This window comes from Tachypleus tridentatus, chromosome 3, assembly GCF_004210375.1.
Source record: "Tachypleus tridentatus isolate NWPU-2018 chromosome 3, ASM421037v1, whole genome shotgun sequence".
In the NCBI taxonomy this organism is placed as follows: Eukaryota; Metazoa; Arthropoda; class Merostomata; order Xiphosura; family Limulidae; genus Tachypleus; species Tachypleus tridentatus.
This window is the reverse complement of record NC_134827.1, coordinates 81,618,527-81,629,654: the sequence shown is the minus strand read 5'-3', so window position 1 is coordinate 81,629,654 and position 11,128 is coordinate 81,618,527. Positions and strand designations below refer to the sequence as shown.

The 11,128-nt window shown below is 36.6% G+C and overlaps 1 protein-coding gene across 1 annotated transcript; it reads right to left on the bottom strand.

Moving 5' to 3' along the window:
* Positions 1 to 1,673: 1,673 nt before the first annotated feature.
* LOC143246111 (uncharacterized) lies at positions 1,674 to 10,846 on the bottom strand. The gene is made up of 3 exons (XM_076492331.1): positions 10,803 to 10,846; positions 4,709 to 5,293; positions 1,674 to 2,229 (listed from the first exon to the last, which is right to left on the bottom strand). The coding sequence occupies exons 2-3, from the start codon at positions 5,286 to 5,288 to the stop codon at positions 2,168 to 2,170; spliced, it is 642 nt and encodes a 213-aa protein (XP_076348446.1). The 5' UTR covers positions 5,289 to 5,293; positions 10,803 to 10,846; the 3' UTR covers positions 1,674 to 2,167.
* Positions 10,847 to 11,128: the final 282 nt, after the last annotated feature.

The window sequence follows — 11,128 nt, the reverse complement described above, 5'->3', positions numbered from 1 at the left end:
GAATCCACGTCACACCAAACATGCTCACTCTTTAAACCGTAAGAGCGTTATAATGTAGATTAATCCCACTATTCGTCAGTAAAAGAGTAGCCCAAGAGTTGGTAGTGGGTGGTGATGCCTTGCTGCCTTCCCTCTTGTCTTACAGTGCTAAATTAGAGAAGGCTGGCGCAGATAGCCTTCGTGTAGCTTTAAGCGAAATTCAAAACAAACAAATAATTAAAATAGTACGAGATATAAAGAATACTATTCAAAAAGAACCAAGTAAAGTAAAGAAACAAGGCTTGTGGAACAAACAAGTGATACTTCTGTTTAGATATTAATATACGTTGAAATGTATTACCTTTTAACTTCGACAGAGGAATGAATGTAAATAGAAATCTTAGTGTTAAAATTATATTTTTTTATGTTTGACATTGAACATTTCACACGTTTCTTGTTCAAAGTCTGGAGCAGAGGCTTATTATCGAACATGAAATCTAAAACAGTTTCGTAAGTTTCTGACTTGGATTCCGTCATGACATTGAGGAAATTGTTTTTCCTCTGTAAAACGGATATTTGTGACACTTTTTACAAGAGATATCAGAATTATTTTTTGGAGATTGTCAGGCTAGATTAGTACAGTATAATTCCATCACCATCATTGTATGAAATTGTATATTTCGGTTTGGTTTGTTTTGAATTTCGCACAAAGTTACACGAAGGCTATCTGCGCTAGCTGTTCCTAAGTTAGCAGTGTAAGACTACGTGGAAAGCAGCTAGTCATCACCACCCACTGTTAACTCTTGGGCTACTCTTTTACCAACGAATAATGGGATTGACCGTAACATTATAACGACTCCACGACTGAAAGGGCGAGCATGTTTGGTGTGACAGGGATTCCAACCCGCAACACTCAGATTACGAGTCGAGTGCCTTAGCCATCTGGCCATGCCTGACCGAACTGATAAGTGAAAAATAAATACCATTACAAATCATTACCATGATTCTTTGTAAGTCTACACCATAGTAGTCAAAAGCCAATTGTTAACGTTTCTCCTCCACCAGCCGTTGTTCCTTCAGTGGGACCACCTCTTTGGAATCACAATGTTCATGGCTACCTTCTTCACCTAGAATGTATCCCTTAAGTATCTCTTCAGTAGATACGACGTTCTGTTTTTGTTGAACAATGATAGAGACTTAGTTGTGCCTGATATTAAAGACCCATTTGACTTATAGTTAGTAGGCGTGTGACCGTGTGACATTAATATAAAAAGAAACGACATTTCTTTTGTTTCGTGTGGCCCAGCACAGCCCTAGTGATTAGGGTGCTCGACTCTCAACCTGAATCCCCGTGACACCAAACACGCTTGCCCTGTCAGCCGTGGGGGTGTTATAACGTGACGTCAACACCACTATTCGTTGGTAAAAGAGTAAAATTGTAAAAAAAAAAGTTCTACATTTATATATTTAAAGTGTTATGAGTTGTCTGTTTTTGGTTTTTCTCACTTTTTAAAGTATTTAAAAGCTATATTTATAAGGTAATGGAAAGTTGGTTTAAAAAAAACAACAGAAAATTACGATATTAATTAAGCTTGTCATAAGATATTAGTAAAAGACCTATAACACTTTGAGCACTACATTTATTTCTAGTTATCTAGGTATTTTTAAAGAACTAGAAAAACGTATAACATTGGTATTACAACCATACTGCGTTCGTCATATTCATTGTCAGTGACGCGTTTTGCTGAATCCAAAGATCATCAGATCAACTGGGATGTAACAAACAACAGTATTCGTCGAAAAACCAGTTATATAATTCATTTGTTACAACAACAGTTATAAAGGTGTGGCTGTAAAAGCATTCACACCATAAGAAATGTGTGATATTATTTTACTGATTATTCACTCTGAACTTTATTTATTTCGTATTTCAATATTTTACTCGGAAACAAACGGTCAAAGAAATAATTCCGTTACATGAAAAAAGTTCATAACGCTTGAGACTAGTGTTGTAATAATGTAACAACAATCAGAATTACATATTAATTATTACTAAAATTTATGGTTCAAGCCCTAAAATTACATGTAACATAACAATATTCTAAGAAATCATTTTCGTATAATCACAATTTTAGTCGATTTAGTCTTTAAAGACAAAGGGTTTTAGCTGTTAACCGTAATTCTCTTGTCATTCACTCTTCAGGTAGGAGGAACCATCTGATGTCTTCTGATTTCTGACTTCTAATGGCTCTAAACATAAGGAAAGAAAATACTCAAATTAGTTTTAGTTCATTAAAATTTGGTTGTTATATTTTAACAATATCTCCCTAAAAAACAAGTTGTCGTTCATTTGTAGGATAATTGTTACAGACTACAAGACATTTTAACAAATGAGGTTCGAAGATTGCTTACGCGAAAAATATTTTGGTCCAAGTTTAGGGATTATTTTAAAAATAATTGTGCACAAAATTTACGCGTTATTTTTCAATGGCACGTGTATCTTACACCAGTTAAGATTTAAAATAATACAATATAACATTTTTAATGACACTATCCATCATCTTAAATCTAGTAACTTTGGTGGCTAAACATACTGTTCACTTTCTCTTTGTTGAAAGAATTGCTGGGTTTGTTCTGTTGTTAAATGGAAGGATACACAACTAACTATCTGTATGGCATCCATTACAGAGATAGAACTTTTCTTTTTAGCTTATAAGTCCTCAGTCTTAACTCTGAGCCACGAGGGAGTTGGGGCGAATATAATACTAAAACAATAGAAACGCCAAAGAACTTTTACTGCTTGTTCTCACATAAAAATATAGCATGTGAGTTTGTGTGTGTGTCTGTTTGTGTTTGCCTTTCAGCCAACTCTACAACAATTCATGCTATACATTGTTTCAAAAACATGCATGCTCATTGTTTCTGTGAGATCATTAATTTATGTATTTACTTAAAAAATGACCCAAACATGACAAGGCATAATCACTGTAGTTAGAGATAGAAAATTAGCCTGAAAGAATAGTTTCGAAATGAAAGTGTTTTAGAAGGTCAATTACACTTGTTTCCTACGATATGAAATCCGCGAATTGTATTTAATAGGTAAGATAGGCTTCGCATTACGAGCCCACTTAAATGGTGCTATTACAATTATAACACGGATAGCCTTGTTTACGCTTTCGTTATTTACAGAGTTCGAAATACGAACCTGGTGACTTGTTGTAAGAAGACGCTTTGGACATGTTTTCCAAACGAGGTCACTCATATAAACCACAGATTAAAAAAACTATCAGATTACATCCTTGTTTTTGTTGGCGTTTCATGCATCTACCTAACGATTTTCATTGTTTTACCTTCAACATAATGATATTAATTAACATGTGGCATCCTACACACGTTTAGTGAAACAATTTGATTGTTTGTTGACAATTAAAGTACGAAGTTGCACAATGAACTAACTGCACCCTGATTAACCCCGTTTTCTAGCACTGTAAGTCCGCAGACATACGGCTGTGCCACTGGCAAAAAAGTGAAACGAGCAAATTGATATATCAATTTATGCATAGGTGCCTAACACACATAGTGTGGCAGGAAATATGTGTTTGTTTGTGTTTGAAATTTCGCGCAAAGATACACGAGGCCAATTCTAATTTGAGCAGTGAAAATCTAGAGAGAAAGTAGCTAGTCATCACCACCAACTCTTGGAACACTCTTTCACCAACGAATAGTGGGATTGACCATAACATTATAACGCCCCCACGGTGTTTGACCATGATGGACTCATTAGTAATTTATGTTTGCTGACTAGAAAAAGTTGAGTGTAGACAAATACTTTCTGGGCCTGTAATCTGAGGGTCGCAGCTTTGAATCCCCGTCACACTAAACATGCTTTCTCGTTCACCCGTGAGGGCATTGTTATATGCGGTCAATTTAACTATTTGTTGGTAAAAGAGTATTCCAAGAGTTGGCGGTGGGTGGTGTTAACTAAATACTTTTCCTCTAGATTTACACTGAGAAATTAAAGGACGGTTAGCGCACATAGTTCGCGTGTAGTTTTGTGCGAAGTTCAAAAAACAAACAAATATACATTATTACTAAACAATTATGTTACATTGGCTTTGGGATTTTTATTTTGCTCTCTCCCATTCCAAGAAAGTTAATCAACCATAAAGACATATGTTTATTGACAAAAAAGTGCTTATTTCGAGGTGACCAATGTGAAACAATAGTAAAGTTTCAATTTTATTCACAAAGTTTATTTGAATGTTCTTGAAGGAACCGTGTCAAAAGATGTGGATAAATTCATGGTTAAAATTTAACAGTTATTTATAGACTCTGGAATGGCATGGTGTGAAATTCAAAACTAACCAAAAACAATTTATTTTCTATTTAATTTTTTAATTCATATAACATATATCCGGAGCAGCTGATTATGTCGTCAAATGATGTTGTTTTTTGAATTAAGCACAAATCTACTCAATGGGCTATCTGTGCTCTGCTCACCACGGGTATCGAAACCCGGTTTTTAGCGTTGTAAGTCCGTAGACGTGCCGCTGAGCTACTGGGGGAACGTCGTAAAATGATTTAAGCCTAATTAATACAAGTCGACTTAAGAAAATCTTAGGATAAAAGCATTGCGAAACCAAATATGCAGCAAGTCAGTAAGATTAGTTGTATGAAATGCATAATTTACTTTTTTACGATAAAATTACTACAAAGTTTTCCAGTTTACCTTGAAATACCCACATTTCATCACTCGTTTCATTCGGCACCATAAGTAAAATTCCAGTTAAACTGTTTGGGTCTGTACTTCGTTTGGTCCTGAGTTCAAACGGGACATTCCAATTCTGTTTGCCCCACATCCCAGAAAGTTTATTCAAGTCTATTTTGTCCCATATCACAGGAAGCTTCTTCAAGTCTCGTTTACCCCACATCCCAGAAAGTCTATTCCAGTCCCGTTTGCCCCACATTCCAGAAAGCCTATTCCAGTCTCGTTTGCCCCACATCCCAGAAAGCCTATTCCAGTCTCGTTTGCCCCACATCCCAGAAAGTCTGTTCCAATCCCGTTTGCCCCACGTGTCAGACATGTAGTTCAACCCTGTTTCTTTCAAGACTTCAGAAGGCTTGTCCAACATCCTCTCCTTCCATCTTGCAGAAAGACCATTCCACACTTCTTTCTGGTGCTCTTTGTCTTTGGCTCTTAGCAGCAAGGCTTCTAGGGCTGGACTAATTTCAGAATTAAATCCTCCCACCAGAACAAACAAGATCCAAATATGGAGGACAAATACGATTCCACTGGTAATTCGATACATGTGTACTATAAACAAAGATGAATTTAAATCACTAAGAAAACCTGCCTGAATGAAATATGCTGATTCAGCAGAAATATTACATCATTAAAATATGAAATGTGCAATGTTAATGTTTATTAAGGAAAACTATATTAATTTAATTGGATATGAAATTCTTTTGCAAGTAAAATTATTTAAATACAGTTACATGATAATATAACGTGCGTAAACGTGTATGTTGTTTGGGATACTGCTGCAGGCAGAAATCTAGCTTTTTACACCATGTGATCACTCAAATATGATATTTAAAACTGCGGCATTGTATAGGCAGATTCTTATAAAGCTACAACAGTGTAGAGGCAGATTCTTATAAAACTATGATATTGTACAGGCAGATTCTTATAAAGCTACAACACTATAGAGGCAGATTTTTACAAAACTACGATATTGTATAGGCAGATTCTTTTCTCAGCAAAATGGGAAGCTGGAAAGAATTTCCATTAAAAATCGATCATCACAGGCCGTCGGTATGTAAGCCAACATTGAGCGTGGAATAAAAACAGTTAAAAGTGTTTTGGGACAGGAAAAAACAACATAACCTTGGCCTTCTGTTATTTAGTCTATCTTGCCTCGCATTTCACAAAGAATATATCCTAACCCGTTCATTGTGATGTATGGGGCTCATAATACTGTTTTACACTTATGTTTATAAAAAAAACTACAACAAAAAACACACATACACACACTTAAGAAAATATTTTTCCAGATTAAATGTTTATATTGAATGAAAGATTTCGGTTTTCATTCGAAATTTTGTTTTAAGCTTTTTTAAAATAAATATAAACGACGAAAAAAAAATGCGAAAAGCAAATGGTAAAGGTTTGGTTTGAATTTCGCGCAAAGCTACACGAGGGCTATCTGTGCAAGCCGTCCCTAATTTAGCAGTGTAAGACTAGAGGGAAGGCAACTAATTATCCCCACTTACAGTTAACTCTTGGGATACTCTTTACGAACGAATAGTGGGATTGAGCGCCACATTTATAACACCCCCATGGCTGAAAGGGCCAGCATGTTTGGTGTGACGAGGAATAGAACCCGCGACCCTCAGATCACGAGTCCAGTGCCTTAACTACTTGGCAAGGGTTAAGGTAGAATTAACGAATGCTAAACAAAGAATACTGTTTTGTAGCCTGAGATTGCATAATGACTTTCTCTATTCTACCTCAATACACTCTAATAATACAATAGATTTCATTCCTTTCAGGCTTAGAACGTATCATTAAACTTTATCAGTAATGATTAATATAAAAAAAAAATTCGGAGAAACTTTTATTTGTCACATATTTTAATGAGGGAATGTCTGTGTTTTCCTTTAGCAAAGCCACACAGGCTATTTATTTACAGTGTCCACTGAGGGAAATCTAACCCCTGATTTTAGCATTTTAAATCCGAAGACTTACCGCTATTCCACTGGAGGATATTAATATGGGAAACCTTTTTGCTCAAATTAATTTTGATAAGTTTCAAGTATCGTTTTTTGTAACCTTTGAGGGATATAATAATTCTAAATTAACGTCACACAATAATTTCGCTTCAACTAATTTACACGTTGTGGCAGTCATGAGCTAGAAAGAGCTGTATATATTTACAGTGTTTCTTGGCCACGGGTGCATTGAAACCGCCTTGCCAGCCAGTGAAATTTCACAAAAACAACCAAACAGAAACTAACAAATTATTCATTAGTAAATCGTATTTTATCCCCGTTCTATTTTAATGGTCTACGACAGCGAGACGGTATCTGGAGTCGAAACGGTGGTCTATAAAATATAATTATTTTATGAGCTGCTCACCAAACAAAGGCGGACGGTATTTAGAACCGAAACGATAAGAAACGGTGATCTATAAAATATAATCATGTTATTAGCTGCTCACCTTACAAAGGCGAGCAGTATTTGGAATCGAAACGGTGAGAAACGTTGGTCTATAAAATGTAATTATTTTATTAGCTGCTCACCTTACGGCCCGGCATGGCCAAGCGTGTTAAGGCGTGCGACTCGTAATCTGAGGGTCGCGGGTTCGCATCCCGATCGCGTCAAACATGCTCGCCCTTTCAGCCGTGGGGACGTTATAATGTGACGATCAATCCCACTATTCGTTGGTAAAAGAGTAGCTCAAGAGTTAGCGGTGGGTGGTGATGACTAGCTGCCTTCCCTCTAGTCTTACACTGCTAAATTAGAGACGGCTAGCACAGATAGCCCTCGAGTAGCTTTGTGCGAAATTCCAACACAAACAAACAAAAATGCTCACCTTACAAAGGCAGACGGTATTTGGAATCGAAACGGTAAGAAACGCTGGTCTATAAAATATAATTATTTTATTAGCTGCTCACTTTTTAAAGGCGGCAGAGCATCATTTCGAGGCACAACAAATATAAAAATGTATTGAAATTTCAAATGAAGATCTGAGGGAAAATGTGGCAATGAATGGAAGTGTTTGTTTTTAAGGGCAAGTGTACACAGTGGGTTATCTGTACTGTGTTCAACACCAGTATAGCGTTATAACCCTTCGGATTTACAGCTGAGTTACTAAGAGGAATATAAAATGGACAAAATGATAGAAAATATTAACTAAAATTTCAATAAACATTTATACCTTTCAGTCCTGTGCGCAGAATGTTTAAAGGGGAGAATTATTTGTTTCTGAATTTCGCGCAAAGCTACACGAGGACTATCTGTGCTAGTCATCTCTAATTTAGCAGTGTAAGACTAAAGGGAAGGCAGCTAGTCATCACCACCCACCGCCAACTCTTGGGCTACTCTTTTACCAACGAATAGTGGGATTGACCGTCACATTACAACGTCCCCACGTCTGAAAGGGCGAGCATGTTTGGCGCGACGGGGATGCAAACCCGCGACCTTCAGATTACGAGTCGCACGCCATAACACGCTTGGCCATGCCGGGTCCCTAAGCATGATTTTGTTAGATTAAAATAGTTGGGGGTTCGGCCGAATACCCCACTTCTAACTATGTGCGTGCCCGTATATGTTGTTTGGGATACTGCTGCAGGTAGAAATCTAGTTTTTTACACAATGTGATCGCTCAGATGTGATCAGAAAAAGCTACGGCACTGTATAAGCAGATTCTTATACAGCTACGATATTCTACAGGCAGATTCTTGAAAAACTATGATTCTGTATAGGCAGATTCTCATACAGCTACGATATTTTACAGGCCGATTCTTTAAAAACTATGATACTGTATAGGCAGATTCTTCTAAAACTACAATACTGTACAGGCAGATTTTTATAAAATTACGATACTGTATAGGCATATTCTTATAAAAGCAAAATGGGAAGCTTGAAGAAACTTCCATTAAACATCTGTCATCACAGGCCGTCAGTATGTAAGCCTACATATCTCAATCAGCTTCATGTGCTTTTTATTTAAACAGACTTTCTTTGTGCTAGTAAAAAATGTTTTACAACGAGCTAACAAATAAAATTTGAAAATCACAATCAGATTTGTAAATTGTGTTTGGAGTTAAGCACACAGCAACACAATAAGCTATTTGTGCTCTGCCCACTACGGGTATAGAAACCCGGATTCTAGCATTGTAAGTCCGCAAACATACTGCTTTATCACCTGGGAGCAAATGTGTAAAACTCCTCGTTAGTAGTTGTATGAAATAATGTAGTTTAAATACTTTTGTTGACTCTTTTTACTGGTGACCCATAATGGGGTAGTAAAGAATAATGTGATTTAAGGTTTTACAAAATGAATAAAAAACTGGGAATTTTAAAACCTGAAAATAGGAATTGTAACGAAACTAAGGAAGGAAGGCTGATTACATAGAAACTAAGGAAGGAAGGCTGAATACATAGAAACTAAGGAAGGAAGGCTGAATACATAGAAACTAAGGAAGAAAGGGTGATTACATAGAAACTAAGGAAGGAAATCTGAATACGTAGAAACTAAGGAAGGAAGGCTGAATACATAGCAGGTCAAATCACAAACCCCCGCTAGTTGGGGTCCATCAGATACAATTTTCTTACATCTTTTACGAGCCCTATTTGGGGCTTTTTAAACTCCTAGTCTTTTATTTATCTTGTTTGTTGGCTTTGTATATGCTTAACTACGGACAAAAAATAATTTGATAAGATATCTGACTTTATACATTGTAATAAGCATAGCTAGCTGATACGGTTCATAATGATTTATAGTAGCTTCTGACTACTTGATCGCATTAGTTTGAGATGTAAGAGATTAATTTGCAGCTGGAGATTTTCATCATATCTGTTTGAGAATATAGTGAGCATTTCCAGTTTCTGCGTAACGAAAGTCTATATATATAATAATACGCAGCAATGTAATGTTGAGCTGATAAACTAGATGGAAAACACCCACTACCTTGAGTTATATTAATTGAACATAGGAATTTGACAGTTGCTCTTAAAACCCTCTCGCGATCCCGAAATGTGAAATGCAACTTTACTACAACAAAACATGACTTTGCTGCAATGAACCGCGATTCAAGAACTATCAGATTCACAGTTTCACACGATGAACTTTGTAATGTTATGGTCAATCCCACCGTTTGTTGGTAAATGAGTAGCCCAGGAGTTGGCGGTTGATGAGCGCTTTCCCGTTAGTATTACACTGCTAAACTACTTAAATGTAATTAACTTTCGCTACTTTGGCATTTATTCTATATTACAAAGATGTTTCAGATCCCTTCTCAGTACTCATTTGGTACTTCAAACACCTTCTCACTTGGTACTTCAAACACCTACTCATTTGGTACTTCAAAAACCTACTAATTTGGTACTTCAAACACCTACTCATTTGGTACTTCAAACACCTACTTATTTGGTACTTTAAGAACTTTTACTGAGGTTTAATTATTTGTTTCAGAAGAAATTTAAATTGGACCTTCTCATCCCAGATTTTAGTGTTGGAAATCGGCAAACTGACCTCTGTCCCTCCGATAGAAGCCCGGCATGGCCAGATGGTTGAGGTACTCGACTCGTAATACGAGGGCCGCGGGCTCGAATCCCCGTCACACCAAACATGCTCGCCCTTTAAGCCGTGGGGGCGTTATAATGTAGGTCAATCCCACTATTCGTCGGTAAAATGTAGCCCAAGAATTGGCGGTGGGTGGTGCTGATTAGTTGCTTCTCTCTAGTCTTACACTGCTAAATTAGGGAAGGCTATCGCAGATAGCCTTGGAGTAGCCTTGCGTGAAATTGAAAACAAACCAAACCAAACCGAACTCTCTTGTGAACTTATATATCAGAAGTGCAAAACTTCACATTGCATTGTTCGAGTTGTTAGCGTCTCAGGGATTGAACATCGAATTTTGAGACCTAGAAAAACGTTAATTTTAACATTACTGTGAGATTTCTAATCGATTAATAATATCATAATATATTCAGCAAATGTGAAAGAAAAATAACCCATGATTTTATCAATACAACTTGGTTTCAACTTATGTCAAAAGATGTCGCTAGTCAAAATTAAATTAAAGCGTATCCCAACCTGTTAGTTCTACTTCTTTTCTTCTCTTCAAAAGATGATTAGAACGTTTTTGAGCGACTGTTACCTCGTGTTGGAAAACATAGGTGTCTCGCTACGACTCTCCTCTCTTCTTTTATACTTTTCATGTCGAAGGTTTTTACATGTCTCTTCTTCTGATTGGCTAATACTCTGGAGACGTAGGCTTTTAATTGTCATGCGCAACAATAATGCTATTAAAAAACAAAATTAAAACTTGTGATGGATACCTTACTTTAGTGAAAAGTTATATGAAGTGTAATTATGTCAACTGCACGTATCACATGGATGAATTAACCTCATTTGTTTTT